Source organism: Ochotona princeps, chromosome 4 (assembly GCF_030435755.1).
Source record: "Ochotona princeps isolate mOchPri1 chromosome 4, mOchPri1.hap1, whole genome shotgun sequence".
NCBI classification, from domain to species: domain Eukaryota; kingdom Metazoa; phylum Chordata; class Mammalia; order Lagomorpha; family Ochotonidae; genus Ochotona; species Ochotona princeps.
In genome coordinates this window covers 35260371-35282978 of record NC_080835.1, presented here as the reverse complement: position 1 = coordinate 35282978, position 22608 = coordinate 35260371, and the positions used below count along the sequence as shown (strand labels likewise).

The window sequence follows — 22608 nt, the reverse complement described above, 5'->3', positions numbered from 1 at the left end:
ACTTTACACATTCTTTGAAATTAACAGAAAGGAATAACTCTGAATGCTAACTTCTAAAGTAAGAATAATTTTGGAGTAAAGGCTTATTGTGACATACTAGTTATGACACATTATTTTCCAAATGTATGTGATATGTTCAGCTATTTATGGTCTCACAGACTTTTCTGTTAGGAAAAAGTGATGAAGTGATTGGTAGACTAGTTTTCCTTCTTGTCTTATTTTACTTCACTGTCAGATGGGTTAAGTACACCCAACCCTTCTACCTCACATCATAAAGGATAACGTGATTGCACCTGCAAATCAAATGTTGCATTCTGGGAAGAAAGGAACACACATCTGGTGGGAAAAGAGATGAAAATGACATCACTGGAACACTGTAAGAAATAGTCTAGCAGGCACATCAACTCTGACACAGTCCGTCTTTTTCAGTCTGAACCCTGCAGTAGCTTCTTGTTTACCCTCCTGTCTGTTCTTCCCGCCTGTGTGTCGCTATAGTGCAGCTAGAACGAGGGTTTAAAGACAAACATGGAGTGCCCCTGCTGAGACTGCTGTAAAGGCACTGCATTGGGGTGAGGGACCTGTATCCTTCAGGCTCTTAGAGTGACCTGGCCCCTTGGAATCTTCACTGTCATCACCTAACACACCTCCACTGTCTGTTCAATGTAGAGAGTGCCTGCCATAAGTGTCTGAGCCCAGCCTGAAGTGGTGAGTGGAACCAGCTTAGCTGCTGCTGCCCCCAGTGCCTTTGCCACGTTAAAACATGTACTGTCCTTCAAGACTCAGCAAGAAAGCTTCTGCATCCAGCAGCTTCTTTGACCTCTCCACACTGTTGGATTTCCTGTGGATCCATTTGAATTGCACGCAGGTGCATGCACTGGAAAACTGTGTTGATGTTACATGCTGTGAAGTTACATACTGTGAAGTTCAGAGACCGGTTATTACTGTTGTTGGTTCATCAGAGTTCCTGTTAACAACAAGGATCTGTCTTCTTCCCTATAGCCCTTAATGTGTTGGTATCTTGTTTACATGTTTTCTCTCACTTTTCTGGTGACTACTGTAAGATGGAGTCAACATGTCTGAGTTCAAGGCCAGAGGGCGGGGCAAAGAACTACTGCCAATCATGGCTTCACTCAGACATCTTGCAGTTTGTTGCACAGGAGAATCATGACCTCACCACAACTGCAAGGAAAGCTGAAAAAAGAAGTTCTATTTCTCTGTCTCTGTAGTATGTGTAGAAAAGAGAGGAGGAAATTGAGCAGGACTGTGAGCCACTGAACCTAAATCCCTAAATTAGCTTTAACACCTGTTTTTTTAGCTCCTCAGCTTCCTGGATGTCTCCTTAATAGCCCTCATCACATTTGCATTCCATCTTTCTTGCCTGTTTCCTCAGCAGACCCTCAAAGCCGGTGAAAGCGGGGACATGCTAGGTTTATTTGGTATGATATCCCGAACAGTTAGTGTATTATTCCCCAGACAGTGATTGCTTCATAAATTTGTTTTAAAAGAACAAGAGTGTGAATAATCTAATGTAAATATTGTGGCAGATAATATGTTTAGAAACATTTCCTTCTCATCAATAATTATTTCCCCTTTTCATTATTTTACAAGAAATAAGACAAATTAAAGGTTATAGAATACTTTCTAGAAACTTGAGCAGATGGATTCAGAGAAGGGTAAATGGCATCTAATTTGAGATAGGAGGGTGTGAGGATTTTGAAAGCATGGATTGAAGAATAATTTTTATGTTATTACTTTCTAGTAAAGTTTTTAAGTATAAGGATTCTCGCCTCTCCCTCCACTCTCTTGTTCCCTACTCTTTTTCCCTTCCCACTACTCCTCCTCTGTTATTACAGTGGTATAGTCCGTTAACAAAAGTTAAAAGTTCAACATTCTGCTATTTAAAAGAATCTGTAGGACTGTTGGCATTGTATTTTCAGGCAATGGTGGAAAAGCTATTATTAAATTGGCAAGATATATGTAATATTTATTTGGGAGTAGAGATGCCTACTGCAATGTATCTTTGCTTCCTGGTATGTCAGTTTCCACTATAAAGTTCTTCCGTGAGAACATTATGTATGCTTGTTTACATGTACATGCTTGTGTATGTGTGTGTGTGTGGTTGTGTGTGTATATATATATATATATATATCCTTAAGGTTGCAAACTGCCCATTTTTAAAGATTTGCTTATTTTTATAGGAAAGGCCAGTTTACAGAGAGAAGGACATACAAAGAGAAAGATCTTTCCTCTGCTAGTTCACTCCTCAAGTGGCTACAATGGCTGGAGCTTATATCTGTACTTTGCCTTTCAAATATAAATAAATGAATAAATAGAATTTGCTATTGCAAAAATTAAAAGAAAAAAATGAAGTAAGGAGGAGGAGGAGAATTGAGGGAAGGGGTGTGTGTGGTTATTTTCTTAGAATTGTATCTATAAAATACTTGAAGTCTATTCTCAGTATTAAGAACAATTCAAAAAAAGAACTGAAAAAGAAAAAAGAGTGGATACTAATAATTTTGTGTTTTCTGTTGTAAGGCAAACTAAGTATCAGGAAGGCTAGGCAGTAATCTCTTAAGAATGGGATTGTGTAATACATCACTTCAGGTTGCTCCGGGCTCTTAGTCCATGTTTCAAACATTTCTACCTCTTTGCTGAACACTGAAAGAAGTTCCTGATGTAATCACCTTGCTGGAGTTCTTGACTTCTCTGTATGTGTGCTGGCAAACGCCTTATGTGACATGGCAGTCACTTAAGCTTGTCACTGCTGCTTCCTATCCCATGTACATAAGGACACATCCAATGTCATCTTACCAATTGCCACTGTTCCCCTTGTAGCCTTATTCTCTAACAATCTGCCACTATCCCTTTCACATATGTTCCCATTTCAGCAGAGAACGGTCTAGTGTTACATGTAAACCATCTTGCTTTCTAGTTCTGCCCCTCGGCACCTGTGTTCCATGAGCCTGGGATCTTCTGTGTCTACCAAAATCTTACTTTTATTTGAGACTCAGTTCATTCACTGCAAGAAACCTTCACAGCATTTCTTGCTTCTCCAAGACCTGGCTGAAGGAATCCCCAGTGTGCTCATACAGTACTCTTTACAAACATTTATCAGAACATTCTTGACAAAGGTAGTTTGGTAGGGTATGACTGAAGTTATGTTACAATAAAGATAAATGTAAAATATTATATAGTTCTTGCCTCATGGTATTAATGGAAATTAGAAATAAAAAAGGCCATAAAATCAGAAAGAGGATAAAACAACATCAATAGCATATATAACAGAACTACAAATTTAAAGAAATTATTACAGACATTGCTTTTGTCAGTGATAAAATAGATGCACGATTGAAAAAATGTCAGGAAAAATTTAAATCCTCTTTCTGAGTTAGGGGATGGGAGAAATGGAGGCCTAAGAGTGACCAATTTTAATTTTATGAGATGATGGTGAAGACATTAGCGCTTCATTAACAAATAGAAGACATTAGAACTATGTGGAGCACTAGAAAAGATGTGGAAAGGATGGCCAGTTCTCTCAGTGGAGACCTAGGGGGAAAGGGAGAGGCAAACATTCAATTTTTTTTAAGTTTTAAAATTCCTTTATTTTCTTTTTAATATTGTTTACATACTTGAGAGGGATATATGGCCGTGAGGGCCTCTGATTAAGGTGGGGAGGGTCAGGTATGGAGGAAAATGGGTGGGACAAATGTTTCAATTTTTACAATCTGTGTCCAAAGGAGAGGAGTGGGAGGAGACCACTCCTCATTGTCAAACTACATCAGCACCTGGGGATGGGGGATGGTCATTCGATGACGCCATAGAGACCTTAATGTGGGGGAAGTGTTCTGAGGATATTATGAGTTGTTTAGATAGTTCTGAGAAATTGTTGGTTTCATTGCTTCAGGGTTGGGAAAATCTCATGTCTATTAGTTGACGAACTCCACTTTAATGCAGTCACAGACACAGGAACATGCTGCATAGCTCAGCCAGGAGAATTGTCCTACTTGTTCTACTTTCCATTCTCTGACAAAGCAGTCAAGGCAGCCAGCATGCCCTACTGGCCTAGATGAGCTGTATGCCATGTCCCCTGTGTGCATCTGGGCATAGTGACCAGGGCACAGGCATCAGCATTTAGGTACTGATGTCACCCTTCAGCCTGCTGCCAGGTTAAGGTAGAGGGAAAGATCCATCTCAGCACTCAGATGGCAATGCTGAGAGCTTCATGGCTGACCGTCAAGTCTTTCACAACTACTGCCGAACCACTGCGACAGGATGGGAAATGTGCGTCCATTAAATAACGTAAAATGCATAATGTGTTATATCCTAAAGGAAAGAGCAGGGGGTCTTCATCCTAGAAACCACCAATGTGGTGTTGCCATTCTAGCATTTTCCACTTGGTCTTGCTGTATAAACTGGCAGGATACCAGTGATCATGAATCACAGTGTGGCAGAAAACAACTTTAGGTAGACTTGAAAGACATTGCAACAAAGAAAGGAGGATGTTTATGACAAAACAAAGAAAAACAGAAGCAAAGGGAGTTATAGTACTGCCAGCTTTGCCTGTCCAGACCTGTGATACCAACAAGGGGATGCCACCAGAGTTGACATAGGTTAGCAATAATCTGTAGAAGAATATAAAACCATTAAACAACTGCAATGCTGGAGATTTTCCTGGGTTGGAAAGCCTCAGGACATAGCAGCTAAACTTCAGAGTAAAAGTGAATATTGCTTCTCCCTCTATGTAATTATTTAGCCTAGAATAAAAGGAAAAAAGAAATGGTTTATTAGCAAATCCATGGTTTCTCATTTACATGGAGAACAGATTTACATTGAAGTCCTTATAATATAGAGACATGTGTACAAATCAGGAAAAGATTGTTGCATGCAGGGAGTAGTTGAGGAAAGAAAAGGAAGTAGCCAAAATAGCTACAGTGGCTGCAGATTTGCACTGCAGATGTTTTTAAAGATGTATTCAATTTTTTATTGAAAAAAGAGATCTAAAGAAAGAAAGAAAATTCTTTCATCTGCTCATTCACTCCCCAATTGGAAGCAGCGACCAGAGCTCAGCCAGTCCGAGGTCAGGAATCAGGAGCTTATTCTGGGTCTCCCACATGGTTGCTGGGGCCCAAGGCGTTGGGCACTTCTCCACTGCTTTCTCAGGCCACAAGCAGGGAGCTGGATGGGAAGTGGGACATGAATTGTCGACCATATGGGATCGCAACAGTTGCAAGTTAAGGATTTAGCCACTAGATCACCATGCTGGGTCCCACTCATCATCTGAGAGATGGACTAAACTAAGAGGAAGTGGTTACAGTGTGCCCACCAGGTCCTAATTTGAGGATCCCTCCCTCAAAAAAAAAAAAAAACTACACACACACACACAATAGCAAAATAACCTCTATAACAATAGTTGAGAGAAAATATATTATTCTGATATAAATTTACACACACGCACACACAAAAGACTAGAAAATCACAAGGTGTTATGGTATAGCAGGTAACGCTAATACCGTAAGGCTGTTATCCCTACCCAGCCACGAAGGCCATCTGGAAAGTGAATCAGTAGATGGGAGATTTCTCTCTGTCTTTCCTTCTCTCTCTGTAACTCTGAGTTACAAATTTAAAAAATGCATCTTAAAAAATTAAGAGTAAAACTATAGAAATGAGAGAAGAGATATGTGGAAATATAACATAAGCTGGTAAATTTCCCACAGCAAACTTTGAAAGCAAAGAATTCTGAAAATTTTGAAGTCAAAAGTGAAAATGCAGAAATGGAGAATGTCAACACTGGGGCTATGGGGACTGCGTGTCTGAAGACAGGATGATGTCAGCAGGCAGTTTCTTGTGGTGCTTTCCTAGGGCATTTGCTGTATGTCCCCTCCTCTGGGGACCTTTGAGTTGCCTCATGGAATAACAGGCTCATTTATAGGTCAGCATGTGACCAGCCCTGAAGCAGGGCAGTCAGTAATGAATTGAGTAATTCTTGTGGGTTCAGTCTCTCCGAAGCCAGAACAATTGGGAAGAGACTCCAAGCTTCACCTCCTCATCTAGGCAAACAAATGGTAAGATTAGAATGTTCAGTAAAGCAATACTTTTAATTCCAGATGGCAAAAGCTTTTAAAACTTTGTGGAAAATATGAAAGCCACGTGGAATATAAAAACTAAGGAGCAGATAAAGGTCCTCTACACAAAAGTATGTTTATAGCTATTGATAAATGAAATTGGCCTGTAAATATTATATACTCATGAACTGTTTAAAAAGCGTAAAAACTCTCCTCCCCTAAGGATTTGAGAGAATTCACAATATGTGCTAAAATAAAGAAACTCAGAGTGAATTAAAGAACACCGCCGGAGTGTCTCAGAGAATACCTGCAGCCCAGTAGACCTGTAGGGAGCACAGTGGTCCTGCTGTGGATATACGAAGACAGAAGAGGTATCTAACAAAGTGCCTCTGGCAGAGAAATACTCTGGCTTATTATTGTTATGCAAGATCCAGAAGAATACTAAAGCAAAGGAGAGGAAAATAAGATAATGGGCAAAACTTGGATTCCCTGACTTTGGGCTTATCTGAGAATATTTCGACAGGCGTTGTTTTTAGTTTGTTTGTTTGTTTTGGTTTTTAATTATGAGAAATTCCCAAATAATGTGTGATATGAAAATTGAAAGTAACGTTAGAGGATAAGAAAATGAAGTGGTTCTGAGACCATACATTGCTACTACTTGGTTAGAATAAATTTACATTAGATGGCTAAACCATGTATAAGATCTGAATGCTATTTCATTGTATGCTACTGCAGGAGTATGTGAAGTATGTAATGATTTCAAGTGAAATTACATCCAAACAAAGTAAAGTGTGGGTGAGCCTGTCAGCTGGTCTGCAAAAGAATAAGGCTTTCATAGTAAGACGACAATTTTATGGAGGGAAAATGTTTTAGCTTTATATAGATGTTTTGAAATTCCATTTTTGTTTGCTTTTGCTTTTTTAAGTAGCAACTCTGGATATTTAGAATTTGGTTTTAATTTTTATAATGTATGTAGTTCATAAAACAGATCCATAAGATAACCAAACCAAACACGCAATCCTTCTTAGGCCTCCTAAGATTCCTTCAAAAGCAGCCAATTTAAACTGTAGAGCACTTTTTGTGTGTGTTTATCTCCAAGGGTCTAACTCATATTATTGCTGTGTTCTTAGTTTTGAAGTGTTAGGAATTTTATGTGATATATTCATCACCGGGTAGTAGAACTAAACAGATGATGGCTTGACCCTCTTCGGCTCCTCCCTAACTCCAGCATATGTACACATTTCCACTTCTTCTATTTGCCTTATACCAATAGCTATGCCACAATGTTGGGGAAAACACTATTCAATGTTTCTTTTGAGATGATGGTATGTGGATCACTGTGTGCTATGGAGACTTTTCCTTTTTGAAACAATGATTCTTTTCCTGGGAATCAACAATATCTCATTCTGCTATCCTAAGGTTAACTAAGAAAGCTCTTGCCAGTTCCCTTAGAAAACAGTGAATGTCATCAAAATAATAACATAGGAAACTATGCGACAGTTGATTTGATTAGTGGCTACGTTTGATTTGCTGTACCTGCACCTGTCTCCCACCTGAGCCCGTTCTCTCCATCCCACTCTACTTTAGGTTGAGGATTTCTTCACCTCTTCTGTTAGAGCCTCCATTTCCAGGCTCACAGTCACCTGTAAACCATGTTCCTGTCCTTTAGATTACAGACTCAGAAACGTGGGCTTATCCAGTTGCCCAAAGTTCATTTATTCAACTTTTGTCGTGAAACATTCAGCATTTTCAGACCTAAGGATATATGTCTTCAGGATTTTATATTTACGTCTATGTCTGGGATGGGTACAAGCTAAACTATACAATATTTGGTTAAATCTGAGTTTTAGATAGCAAATATTTTTCAGTATGAGTAGATTACACATTTTGCAGGGGATGTACTCCCACAAAAGAAGTAGTTACTGTTTATCTGAAACTCAGATTTAACTGTGTGCCTTGAATTTTTATATACTGACTTTTGCAACCCTAGTTGGGAGGTATTAGACTGTATAAATAAACAAAAAAAGAAATACAGTAGGTAACCAGCTTATTAGAAATTGTTTTTTTAATATTTATTTATTTTTAATTGCAAAGTCAGATATACAGAGAGGAAGAGAGACAAAGAGGAAGATATTCTGTGCAGATTCACTCTGCAAGCGACCGCAATGGCTGGAGCTGAGCTGATCCGAAGCCAGGAGCCTGGAGCATTTTCCGGGTCTCCCATGTGTGTGCAGAGTCACAGGCTTTGGGCCATCCTCAGCTGCTTTCCCAAGCTACAGCAGGGAGCTGGACGGGAAGCAGGGCTTCTGGGATTGGAACTGCTGCCCATATGGGATCCCAGCACATGCAAGACAAGGACTTTTGCCGCCTGGCCATCATGCTGGGCCCAGAAATTGATTTTTAGAATGCCATTGTGAGGTGCAGAGAAAACACACTGCAAGGTAAAGTGAGTCAGCGGTTGTAATTTTCAGAGTGGCCAGGATAAAACTCGTGGAGTGAGTTGTTAGCAAGGAAAAGAGGAAGGCGAGGACTGAACTCTGCAATTATGTAGAAAAAATTATTCCAAGTACAGAATGTCTGGAATGAACCTCAGTACATTGAAGAGGCAAGAAAAACAACATGGCTGTTCAGCACATATGTGGAATGTGATAACTGAGCATGAAATGAGAGAGAGAAGTAGCAGGACATTTACACTATTGGGAGAGTGTGCGGTTGACTTACAGTGGAATGAGGGGTATACGTCATTTTGATCAGGGTTATGACATGGGGTGACTTTTGTTTGGGCAAACCCCTGCTTGATCTGCAGAGAATAGGTGGAGAGGTAAGGATAAAAACTGGAATATTAACTTGAAAGTTGCAATAGTAAGTCAATTAGAAAGAGGGAAATGGGCTAAGAAGATGACAATGAATACAATATGGATAGCAGTGAATATCGAATCCAAAGCAGACACAATTCTGGAAAAAAATTTTTCCTCTTACACTTCCTTCATTGCAAATAGTGTTATGTTTGCGCCTTGGAGCGCCATTTTTCTTGCTCAGTAGCTGTCACTGCTTTGCGGTGTGTGAGTGCTGATTTCACTCGGGTACACAGCAGCTATAACTCCTTTCTCTAGACAGCCCTTCTCTTTCCAGCACCAATGTGTTCTACCTCTCTGCTTTCCCTGCGCTGGCTAGCCTATAAAACATTTATTCTGATTTTGTGTTCCGCATCTGAAATGGTACACTGGTAATTAGATTTCAGTTAAGCTTTCTTAGTTTCATTTGGTATAGTGCTGGGGAAATGGAGATCTTACGTAATAGAGGAGTTCTGACAGGCTATTGGCATTCAGGCTTCCAGGCATATTTCCCAGCAGGTGCAAACGCGGCTTTTTGCCAGGCCATTGTTCCCTGTCATCTGCTAGCTGCACTTCTCACATTTGCTTCTAGAAAGAGGCTATTGACAGTCATTTATCACTACAGTGAGCCTCAGAAGTTAACTTTTCCCATCCAGAGGGAAGCAACACCAGCATAGCTGGCATCTTGTTTTTCCCTGTCCAGCCCCAATAACCAGAATATATCTGATTCGGGATTCTACTCAAATGGGAGGATTGTCTTTCACAATTTAGGGCACCAGGATAGTTCACCTTTTAGGTAAGGGCTTACGAATTACATGCTCCCTATTGTGTGATTTACAGCTGAGGACAAGAAAGAGGCCACTAAGCATTAGGAAACTAATGCACTCTGTGTGCTTGGACTTCAGATTGAACTCCTCTGGGACTTACCACTTCATAATACTAGACTGCCAAACCAATAGTTGATAACATAATGAAATCAAAGAAGCACTTTGTAGGCAGTCAGTCTTAATGCAATTTCATTTTTTAATAGGGTCTCAAGTTTGGTGCACCTAAGAGTAAGCAGTTTAGCATCAGTAAAAAAAAAAATCAGATTCAAATCCAAATAAATTTTTCAAGCATTATTAAAAGCATTCTTTTTGTTCATGATTTGAGATGCATTCAAAGTTTACCAACATCATCAATTGGACCATCATGTATTCCTAAAAGAAAGAAGTGTTGCCCAGGCAAGTCTGGATGAGTCAAGCTGGATGTAATTTTATGAAACCCTCTTTAATATGTATGTTAAGTGGTGATTAGCATTGTCTATTTTCAAAGGTTTATTTATTTTTGAGAAGCAAATTTACAAAAAGAGATATTCCAAACACTGGTTTATTCCCCAAATGTCCTCAATGGCCCGAGCCAAGTCAATCTGAAGCCAGGAGCCAGAAGCTTCTTCTGGGTCTACCCAGAGGAAAGTTGAGTGCAGAGTTCCACATATTTCAGCCATTGTCCATTGCATTTTCAAGGCCTAGGCAGGGACCTGCATCAGTGGGCAGCCAGAGCTAGAACCAGCACCCATCTGGCCACCCTAACTTCTCTCCGGATTTTTTTGTAAGAATTACTTAGTTTTACTTGAGAAGCAGATATAAAGAGGAAGGAGATACAGAGAAAGGAGCATTATCTTTGAATTATAGAACTAGGCTCAGGTAACTTTGGGCAGTTAATGTCTCTGAGCTACTGTTTTTGTCATCTGTAAATGTGCACAAGATTGCAAACAAACCACTTACCATTACTTCAAGGATCAAATGTAATAAAATCTGCAAGGACTCTGCCAACAGTATCCTCATCAGCAGCAGCAGCAGAAGCATCATAGTTTTATTTTGAAAAATAATAAAAGCAAGTTATCACGTAGTATTTACCATGGTCTAGGCACTGTTGCTACATGCTTATACATATTTATGTCTCTGTCTCAACAACTCTGGGAAGTAAGGACTTTGAACTCATTGTTTTGAAGATGAGAAACACACAGAAAGAGTGTGTACCTTTCTTAGGATTATTTAGCAAGTTCATGACAGCTGTAACTTCTTGCAAAAGCAAAACAAATGGAAGCTTCTGTTTACTTGCTCTTACTCATCTCTATAAAGTTTTATCTAAGAAAAGGATCTAACAAATCAAAGGACTGTAAGAAGTCCAGATTAGGTAATAAATATTAAAAATGCTTGTAAACAACAAAGTGCTGATTCTGGAAGAACGTTTGAGCTGCTTAAGCATTTATAATCTCACATATCCTTAATGGTTGAGATTAATTTTAACGTCTGGCAAAGAAGTCCTTATTTTCTAAGATTTCCTTTTTTATGTGAAAGGCAGATTTGCACAAAGAAGGTGATAAAGAAATCTTCCTATGTCCTGTATTGTTTAGCAGGGTCTCGGTTTTCACTGCTAAGAGGTGACCATGTTGTTTATCTTTAAAATGCTGGTATCAGGATTTCAGAATAGCAAGCTGCCCATTGAACACCTGCTATCTTACCCACCCATGCATCAGGGTACCTCAGCCAGACAGCTGAATTCCCTGTTGCTCAATTTTGAGCATATGCCATTCTGCAATACTATTAGATGATGGCAGAGTCTGCTGTTAGAGTTTTATATGCTCCTCTGGGAAGCAAATGACTGTGCACAACATTGGAGAGAAGAGGTAAAATTTCCCTGAAGCAATGTATTATTATGGTGAGTCATTTTGTAAGGACAAACAGAAGAAGGAGAACATGAAAAAAAGAAGAGGAGGAGAAGGAGGAAGAGGAAAAGAGAAAAAAGAAAAAAAGGAAAGAAAGAAAGTAAAAATAAATCGACTCGACATGATTTCGAGTATGAAAATGTAGGAAATTAAACTCTGGATTCCATCATGATAATTTTTTCCTTCTTCCTCCTTTCACCATTTACTGTTCTTCTGTCCATATCTCTCACAGCCTCTTTTATGAGTCCTATTATAGTTTTACTTTTTTAAAAAAAAGATTTATTTAATTGCAAAGTCAGATATACAAAGAAGAAGAGAAACAAAGAGGAAGATGATTCACTCCCCAAATAGTAACAACAGCCAGAGCTGTGCCAATCTGAAGCCAGGAGCCAGGAGCTTCTTCCAGGTCTCCCACATGGATTCAGGGTGCCAAGGCTTTGGACCATCCTTCTACTGCTTTGCCAGGCCACAAGCAGAGACCTGGATGGGAAGCGGGGCTGCCGGGATTTGAGCTGGCGCTCATATGGGATCCCTGCACATGCAAGTTGAGGACATCAGCTGCTAGGCTATCACACCAGAGCCATCGTTTCACTTCTGAACCCAAGTTTCTCTCTTTTTTTCAAAGGTTTTTTAAGTAAATATCAATGTGGATTATCATTTATTTATACTCCAATTTTCTTACACTCTTTCTCCTGAATAAGAATAGTAATACTTGTAATGCTTGAATGGAACATCAGTATCAAATTTATTCATTTATTTATTTAATAAGGATTTATTTAATAATTATTTATCAATGATTTATTAAGCATCATGAGCTTGACACTATGCTAGACCCTTATGACATGAAATTTTCAAAGAACACTTTGTCATTCAACAAAAAATTATTGAATGGTTAAGGGATGGTTAAGGGATGGGATTCATGTTAATTCATCTGGTGAATGTGCATATAGAGATACATGAAACTTTATGGGGATTTTAAGGAGCTTATAATGTATGTGGGATAGGTAATTTGTTTTGGAGATTGAGGGTGGGCACAAACAGTAGAACCTCAATGCAGGTACTCACTGTGCAGTGCACAAGTTGCACAACCATGTGTGGTAGGAAAATGCAATAGGAACTGAACCCTAAAATGTGCATTGTACAATTTCAACCTGTAAAACCATAGTGACAAAATATGTGGAGACAAAAGAGAGGAACTAGGCCATAAAGAGCGTTGTGTGTCAAATTATTTATTCTCATGATGGCAGGGACAGAGAGAGATAAGAGGGAATGTCAGAAGTTCTAGAAAAGGTGTCCAAATTGTATAGAAGGGGATCTCAAAAAGTTTGTGGGAAATAAGATTATTTGGATTCCACATATATTGAAGTCCATGCATGGTTTTTCATAAAACATATTTTCATAACTTTGTGAAGGTGCTTCACACACTTCTGCCCACCCTGCAGATGGCGATTCTGTTTCCCACCCCACAACACTGCTTTCCTGGAACCTTTATCATACCACTGATTTTCGGTACTAATGAGAGGAATCATGTTGCTTAGGTAGACTGGGATTAAGAGTGCCTGGGGGGCGGGCGGTGTGGCCTTTGCGGCTGAAGTCCTCACCTTGAACGCGCCAGGATCCCATATGGGCGCCGGTTCTAATCCCGGCAGCTCCACTTCCCATCCAGCTCCCTGCTTGTGTCCTGGGAGAGCAGTCGAGGACGGCCCAAAGCTTTGTGACCCTGCACCCACGTGGGAGACCTGGAAGAGGTTCCTGGTTCCCAGCATCGGATCGGCGCGCACCGGCTGTTGCGGCTCACTTGGGGAGTGAAACATCGGATGGAAGATCTTCCTCTCTGTCTCTCCTCCTCTCTGTATATCCGGCTTTCCAATGATAATAAAAAATCTTTAAAAAAAAAAAAAAAAAGAGTGCCTGGGAAACACAACAGACAATGCAGAACTTTCTCATAGGTTTGTAAGAAAGCAGCGTCGTGATCAGATTTTCCTGTAAGAAAGATCACCCGGCACTGGCCTAGAGGGCGGATTCGTGAAAAGTGAGCGATGATGAGGGCTTCCTGCTGAAAAGCCTTCATGTCCTCAGGGTCTAATGACATTAGTGTTCAGGACACTTGACAGACACTCGGCGGTCCTGGACACAAGATTAGAGTCAGAATGGAACAGATTTGTCAGTGCTGACACCTAAAGCATTTCACATGAATCATGGTTTGAGAGAGATGTGGACATTCAAGTAGATCTGTGGTTGGGGAATGAATAAAGCAATCAAATATTAACAAGGAGCCTTTACCATTTATTTAAGTACCTGAAGACATTAGTTCTGTTATTGTTTTGTTGTTGTTGTTGCTGATGATGATGTATTTTTTAACATAATGTAGCTTAAAACCAAATACACTTAAAATCTTATAAAAATACATTATCACTAAGTCCATACTACTTTCTCCAGTTCTATGTGACTGCTTTCTTCTGCCATTTAGTAAGACCTGTAATTTTCTATGATCAACATATAGGCTTTCCTCACTGGAGAAACATGAAGTTGATTTATTTCTGTAGTTGTATCCTAAGGTCTTTGAGAAAGCTATTCTTTATCTTGCTAAAGGCTCTTAATACCTACACATGATATGATTTTCAATCTGTTTCTCCCAGTTACATAATAAGAGAGGATAAAGAGCTCTCTTTTTCAAAATCCTCTTATGCAACCCCAGAGGCAGAGTGCTGGACCCTTTGGTACTATGTTGACATCCACAAATATCTGTAGAATGCTATCAACTGATCACTTCTCCAATCTATGATATTTCTATTGTATTTCAAGTTAACATGGGGGATTTGCTTATTTCCTTTCTATCCATTTTTCCCCATTAGAAAAGCTATCTTGAGCTAAAAATTTTCTTGGCTATGGGTTAAACAAGGAAACTGTTGAATTTATCTGGACAATAAGAGGCTGGACTCTGTGCGTGGTACATGCTCGCAATGAAGGAATGGATATGACTGGATATGATCTGTATTACTGCAACAATGTGGAGGAATCCACCATGGGGGGAGGGAATGGGGAGGGGTTGGGGGAATCCCAGGGCCTATGAAACTGTGTCATAAAACGAAATAAAAAGTATTTAAAAAATGTAACCTTGTAATGTTAGTAAAATAAGCTTATGACAGTAGAAAAAAAAGCATTAAGTGAATATTTTATGGTCTGGCAAACAGCCAACTTACTGAAGCGGAAGAGAGTAAGCTTATCTGACATGATACAAACTACTACTTGATCAATACAGGTGAATCATCCATCATTCCATATTGAATTCAGTTTTAGAATGATAATTTTTGGTATCGTGCTGCTCTTCAGTCGTAAGGCTGAGTGCCAGATTGCAAACAAAGGAGCTGTGGTTTCTAGCTTGGCTCTGGGAAACCATCCATGTTGCGCTCTATTCTGTTTGTGCGTCTGTGAAACAGCGAACCTGGAACCCCGACTCTTTTTTCCTCTCTTTTTAATTTGAGCAAGTCCTATTTGTAGATTATCTGACCTCATAATAGGTGCCTCAATATTGCATTATTCTATGACATTTAAATATAAATCTCCATTTTACTATCACATAGAAAAGGCTTGGTGAGAAAATAACATCTACTAAATTATGATGATGGGACTAGGTCATGAACCGGAATGCCTGGGTAATAGAAATATTTCTTGACATTACAGAGATTATTTAACCTTTACATGGCTGATTCTTCTGGGCTGGGGAGGCTCTCACAGATATGAAAAAATAATGTAACAGGCTGGATATACTTATATGAACATCATTGATGCTACTGGAAAATATTTTGAGGCAAGATGTTTCTTACTTTTTTGGTTTCAGCCTGGAAAGGTTGTCTAAGTTGATAAAGGATCTCAAACATTTTGCTGGGACCATAAGGGGACAGGGCAAAAAGAGGCTGGAAATAGAAATGGCAACAACCAGATTACAGCCAACACTATTGCTGTAGAACATAGTGTTGTGGGAGATTTTTGTTTTTAATCTGTTCTTTCAAAAAAAATAAATCACGCTGGATTTTTTTTTCTATTAGGAAAAAAAACCCAGAAAATAAAGGTAGATAACTGAATAGCAAATCGGCGTGTGCATCAGTGCAATCACAGTGGGTGATTACTGGAATGAAACCTATAAAGTTCCTCAACATTGTAAAGTGTTGAATGATAGAAGCAATGAAATGCAATTTGAACATAGTATGATATTTCCGGGTTTTAAAGTATCCCATACTATTACCCACATTTGACATGTTTATTTTTTAAATAATTAGGGCCATTAGAGGAAAATGGGAAATTAATTGCTTAGGATTTAGTAGAAGAATAGCAAATTGTTTTAAGTGTGTACAGTTAATTTGTTTAAACTACTTACTTCAGCTTTTGATAGAATTGATCCAGGCCCATGCTAAACTATTAGTGGTAAATAATTAGGTATAACAAAAGTAAGAATTTTGGGTCCAGTTCCACCACTGCCTTGTGCCATTTTACACAAGCTGCCTAAATTCTAAAAGCCCTGGTTTTTCTATCTGTAAAGTGGGCGCAATACTGTTAAAGACAATATCATTGGTTAGGTAAAGTTAACCCTGTGAAAAGGTCTATTATGTGATTATGTAATTACAATTTTGGTATTGTTCTGAATTTATGAGAGTCTCAAAAAGAGAAATACATTATCTCTGTCTTCACAAAGCCCATACATTAAAAAAGAAACTTACAAATATATCAGCAATTGCAATATTGTAGACTGGATGCAGCAATGAAATTGTGCTCATGCCAGCAGTCCTAATAGGAAACATCTAGAACATTTTTCACTTAAACAGTGGGCTGTTGTGACTTGGCACTCAGAAGTCAGGGGAGAGGCAGGGGCTAGAATTAGAATTTGGAAAACGAAAGTGTTTATGAGAGTGAAAGCCATGTAACTGCGGATGGAAAGTGATTAGGATGAAAAAGTAATAGGAAAAAGACAGAATTCAGAATCATTTGGAACAGCAAAACTTGAAAAAGAAGTAATTAGACCTATAGAGGAAGCAAAGAACAGTAAGACAGGTAGCAGGCTGTAGAAAAAATAATCAAGCAGGAAGAAATTTCAAAATTATGGAAGATCAAGAGATGTCTTATTTAACAGTGATTTAAAAATCCCTGTATCTACAAAACCAAATCATGAAAAAACTTAAAAAAAAAAAAAAAAACCTTAAAGATCGTAAGGGCCAAAGACTGCTTTGGACTTGGTACAACTGAATGCCATCTAGGTAACTTTTCCCATAGGTAAGCTAAGAGGAAACAGACGTAATCAAGTGCGTGTAACATTCCAAATCCAGGTGCTTTGAAGAATCCGTAGTGTGGTGTAACAGAGGGAATGATGGTTTGGATTGCTTAGGCCATTGACAAGTGTCCCACGCAGAAAACTGGTGCATTTCTGTAGGTATTCATGTTTGTTTTTAATAAACCTTAATGGTGGAAGCTCCAAAGCAGAAGTACTAGAGAGTTCTGAGAAATGTAGTGGCCCAAGCTTTACAGCTGTGACTAGAAACCTATAAATGAATGGGGAAGAGGAGGATTAAAACTGTCTTTGGAATAAATAGAAAAACTAAAACAAATCTTTGTAGAGAAAGAGACCTCTTTCGGTAATGACAGAGCCTCAGTTCTTGAGCCTCCCTGTGATGCAGTATCTCAAGGTACGTATGTTCATAGAACTTTCTTTTCTAATCTTGTAACTTTTCAAAATGTAGGTGCATTTACTAATGCACTTCAAAAAGTTCATGGAACTAGAATTAAGTTTATTGCAATTCAGATGAGTTTTAGTGCTTAAATTATTGAAATCAATGCATAATTGACATTTCCATGAAATTTTGTAAACATCCTTGTATCATTTCATGTTGGTTTCCTTTAAAATTTTGGGAATCAGAGATTGGTCAGACTAAAGCTTGAGAGAATTGTCTAATGATTGCCTGCAGAACTCAGTTAAAGGAAAAAAAACACATAACTTTATGGAAAACCTAGAGTCAGATGTTAAGACACAAAAGCATCTTGTTTGCTCACACACACATGCACATACACATACTTACATATAGTTATTCAGAAATATATATTTAAATATATATATATATATATCCTCTTCAACTGTGATTCTCATTTAAGGTGTTTTCACAAGATCAAACTAGTCCTAAAGAAATTGAATTTGCTCATAAAAATACAAATGTATCCATTAACCTGTATTTGCCAAAGTAGAAAAATGACAGTAAGTATGATCATCCTCAAAAAAGACTGTGAAGGAAAAGGTGGGCAGAAATATAATTTCCATGTTAGTAACATTCGATCTGACAGTTCTTTGTTAGATGCATTTTAGATGGTCCAATTGTTCATTTATAACATCTGGCAGCAGACTGTGTCCAAATGATCAGGGTTCTCCAGACTGAAAATGGTTCCTGTTATGGTTTCTTTAGAATTGTTTAAAATGTTCTAATCTGTGTTTTTTCTTTGGTACAAATAGCCAGCTCACAAACAGTCAAGTGAATTTGGGCATTCTGCCAGAGGGATTCATATGGAGGTAGTTTGGAGGCTGCTTAGAAATATAATTTCCAGGCCCAGGAGAGGCAAATCATCAACCCAAACAGGCGGAACTGCTCCCCGAAGCGTGAAAGTGCCGCTTTAATACCAATCTTTGCAGTTTTCTTTCCAGTGGCTTCAAATTGTACGGGGCAGGTAGCAGACTAAGGCATATGTAGAAACCTGAGGCATGAGAAAACACTGATCAAATTATAAAAAACCTTGCTAGATTTTACTTTTTACTTAGGAAATGTCATGGCCACGCTTCAGACTGGAGTCCCAATATCTGGATTCTAGACTGATCCTACTGAAGATCTGTGCATTCTCATCTGTGCAGCAGGAAGATGGCAGTGCTGGTACCGGGGATGGGGAAGTGACTTGGCAGCCAGCTAAAACTCTAACTTTCATTTCTTTATGTTCTGAAGCTTAAGTTCAAGCTGTGCTCCCTTCTGTTCTTGGGCCCTAATACTCTACGTAAGAGTAACTAGTAGAGTTATATTTAATTGTTATGAAATAGTTTATTGTTATTCTTGACATTTTAATTTCTTTACGATGAACTTGATTTTGAAAGTAGCTTTGTGTCAGCCATACGAATCAGGGTTTCTTTGTTTAGTTCTCAGCCTTATGAGAGTCTGTAAAACCCCAGAAGGCTTAGGCAAAATAGTGCAGATACTGGCATACAAAAAAGAGACAAGGCTTTTATCAGCTTGTAAGGGCTTAATTAAAATAATGCTTATAGCAACTCAGCCCAGTTGGTCGGGAGCTTTACACACGTGCATATCTCAAAGTGACATAGAGTAAAAGAAATCCAAACGTATTTCATAGGTTGTACAACGAAAATGACTTCCTTGGTCCTATCCCACAGTACTTTCCCTTTTCCAACACTGCACTGCCACTATGCAGCCACAGCATTCGGGTAGGAGAGGAGGTGAACAGCCTTCTGTGGTGACCGTGCAACATCACCCCGTCATCCTAAACAGTTGGAAGAAACCACATCAGATTCCTGGGCATCATATGGCAATTCTCCACAACTCTGATTTGTTTTTAGTAAATGAACTAATTTTTTTAAGAAAGACATAGAATCAACTACAGAATGAACTTATTTTTTAAAGAAAGATATACTCTTCAATTTAAAAATTTAAAGCCTTGTTAACCTTCAGTTGCTTGTTAACCTGGGCCTGGAATTAAGTTTCTTAAAAAGACATATTCTACAATTATAAAGAAAACAACAGAGAAGAGCGGTGTAAAAGTTTGGCTACTTAAAAATACCTTGCCTTGAGGGGCTGCAACATTCAGAGAGCATGGTCAGTTTTTTCTGAATGAAGTCTTAATTTTCTATTTCTCAACCATTATATATGTTATTATTAATATTGCAGTTAAATAGCAGATATATTCATGATTTCTTTAAGTACAGGTACAGGAGAGAATAACCAGACAGGAATAATGGAGCACCAATCTGAGGTAATAGCCAGGCACTGGAGGCAATAAGAGAGCTGTATTGGGACATCAAGTGTCACTAAGAAGCCTCCACATGCTGAATTGGAGAGATCCTGGTTCCCATGACACAGCTACGCTGGGTGACAGGGATGCTTACTAAAGTCCATTTGCATACACAAAACAGGATTTTCTTCCTAGGCTATATACTAACTGAAAACTCTGCACTAAGAGAAAAAAAACAAAAGTCTAATCCTCTACCTGCTAGTGCCAGCATCCCATGTGGGTGCCGGTTCATGCCCTGGCTGCTCCACTTCTGAACCAGCTCTCTGGTGTGGGAAGGCAGCAGAGGACGGCTCAGGAACTTGTGCCCCTGCACCCATGAAGGAGATCCGGAGGAAGTCCCTGGCTCTTCATCTGGATAGGCTCAGTTCTAGCCATTGTGGCCATTTCAGCAGTGAACCAGTGGATGGAAGATTCTCACTGTCTATCCTTCTTTCTGTAGATTATTTCTCAAATAAAATCCTAAAATAAATGGGGTACAAAAAAATACAAAGGAAAACCAGAATTTCACTAGAACAGGGAGTTGATTTGGATTATTGCAAACAGAATTTAACACTTTGGCTTTTTCTTGTTTGTGTTTTCATTTCAGATGCTGCACAACAAACATGTTATGGTCCGTGTGGGAGGAGGCTGGGAAACCTTTGCCGGGTATTTGTTGAAACATGACCCCTGCCGAATGCTGCAGATCTCCAGGGTGGATGGCAAGACATCCCCCATCCAAAGTAAATCTCCAACCCTGAAGGACATGAATCCAGATAACTATTTGGTGGTTTCTGCCAATTATAAGGCTAAGAAGGAGATTAAGTGAAAATGATTGGTAACTTCAAGGGGACTCTCACAATGGCCTGTACCCATCCACTTCTGCAGTATAGTCAGTTTAGCTCACATTCTACTTTGGAAAAAGCTGTAACAGTAAGAGTCACCACATTGAAAAATATTCAAAAGTAGTAGCACTATTTATTTGAATGCCTATGTAGAAAAGGACCTATCAAAAGAAATCCCAAAATCAGCTTTGAATTAGACGTACTTTAGGCAAATTACTTTTTCAACATGTAAGCACAATATGTAGAACACAAAATTAGGAACACAATCCTAGCTAAATACAAAACCTGTTCTAGGGGCAAGGACTTAGGATTCACAAGAGATGTCAACAGAAGTGCCTGCTGTTTGTCTACATGTAAAAGCACCCCAGACATTTTTATAATTGCAGGATTTTTAAGATTTTTTTTTAAAATGACAGTTAGTGGGAAAATGTGCTACTAAAATATGCAACAGCACTATACAGAAGTACAGAGTATTCAGAACAGCAACGCTTTACTGGAAAGACAATTTCAGCAAAGTTTACATTCACTTGGAAGGTTGCCTTAAAGTTTATTTCTTATCTATGACCAAATATCTGGGGTACTTTTGGAAGTCTTCAGTACACCCCCTTAGAGAATAGTTATAAAGTTCACACATTCCTAAACACATGGCTGTGTTTAGAACGACTTTAGTGTAATTCATACATATAAGCTGACATACATTTATATTTTGATGAATAAACTGTACAAATTTTTACTTCATGTTATTCCAAAGCATTTTCTTATTAAAGTGTATCTTCAGTTAATCCTACTTTGCTCTAGTACACTGTAAATTCACTTAGCTAATGTTATAGACATATGTATGCCTTGTATACCTGGGATAGGGCTGTTTTGTATCAATAAACAGCAAACTATTGTCTTCATTGATCAAAAATTAAAAAGATAAATTTTTAAAATGCTATCTGTCTGTATATCGATGCCTCTTTCTGAAATCAAGCTAATCCTCCAAGAGTGACTTTCCCTGAAAATTGCTACAAATTGTTATTACCTGGCACTCCTCCATCTTGGGGAGGTGAATGGTGTTGGTGTCGTTCTTAACAGAGGGACTTAACTTCATGCTGGGTCATATGCTCCCAGTAAACATGTAACTATTTTATCATTTCTTCATTTTTCAACAACAAAAAAAATTCTCCCTTTTTTACCTTAAAATGTTTGGGAAGGGAAATTTTCACATGATCAATTTAGTGAAAATCGACAGACTGTTGGTAAGTTTTGTAGTGCCAGGCATGGTATTAATTAGCAGAACTACAAGTAGCACTTCAATCAAAAGTTTAAAAAAGCGAAAGAATGAACAAAGTATGAAATTTTTATAGGCGATAAAATCACCTTAGTGTACTAATTCTTTTAAAACTAAACACTTACTGTTTGTATTATGAGACTGATACTAATACTGAGTTTCTCACTGCAGTCAAATTTTCTCCTATGCATACATTTTCCCATAGCATACTTTTATATTTAATCAAGAAGTTAAACATCATTTAGTTCAAAAATCAATGCAGGTTAACAAGAATAGTATTCATCTTAATCTGTTCTATCAGTTATCACTTGGTATCTTATATAATCATGATCTTCATGGCTTAATCAATACAAATGTATTTATTGTCTTGCAATTCTATAATTAGAAGTTCAGTATGGTATCAGTGGGCCACCATAAAGTCTCAAGGCTGTGTTCCCATATCAAGAATCTAGGAGAAGGTGCAATTCTTTGCCGTCTCTGGTTTCTAGAGGCCGTGGCTTGAGAATTTTAACTTGATAATATTCTCTAATGCATGGGCAAGCAATGGCTATTTTGATATTTAATATCAAGACTGACTTTTTTCTTTCTTTCTTAAGCATTTTATTCTATTCGGTGATACTCTGATTGGAATCATTTTCTTATTTTTCTTCTCATGTTGTCCATGGTTTGCACATAGAAATAGAATTGACTGTAACATATTAACGCTGCATTCTACTAACCTTGTTAATGTTATTATTTTTAAAAGTTCCTTATAAACTCTTTTCAATGTGAGGCATTTTGTGCTCTTTTAACCTATTCTAAATCATGTTATTTATAGTCTGACTGAACCTGAAAACTGCAGAAAAGGAAAGGGAACTGT

General features: G+C 38.4%; 1 protein-coding gene across 2 annotated transcripts in view; it reads left to right on the top strand.

The window, feature by feature from the left end:
• The window catches only part of GAS2 (growth arrest specific 2), a 129532-nt gene extending 108122 nt beyond the window's left edge, over window positions 1-21410 (top strand). For both annotated transcript variants that reach the window (XM_004585448.3, XM_012927073.3), the window contains one exon: window positions 20242-21410. In XM_004585448.3, coding sequence (XP_004585505.1) covers window positions 20242-20460 — 219 coding nt within the window. In that variant the 3' untranslated portion in view covers window positions 20461-21410. The remainder of the gene's footprint in view (window positions 1-20241) is intronic.
• The last annotated feature ends 1198 nt before the right edge of the window (window positions 21411-22608 follow it).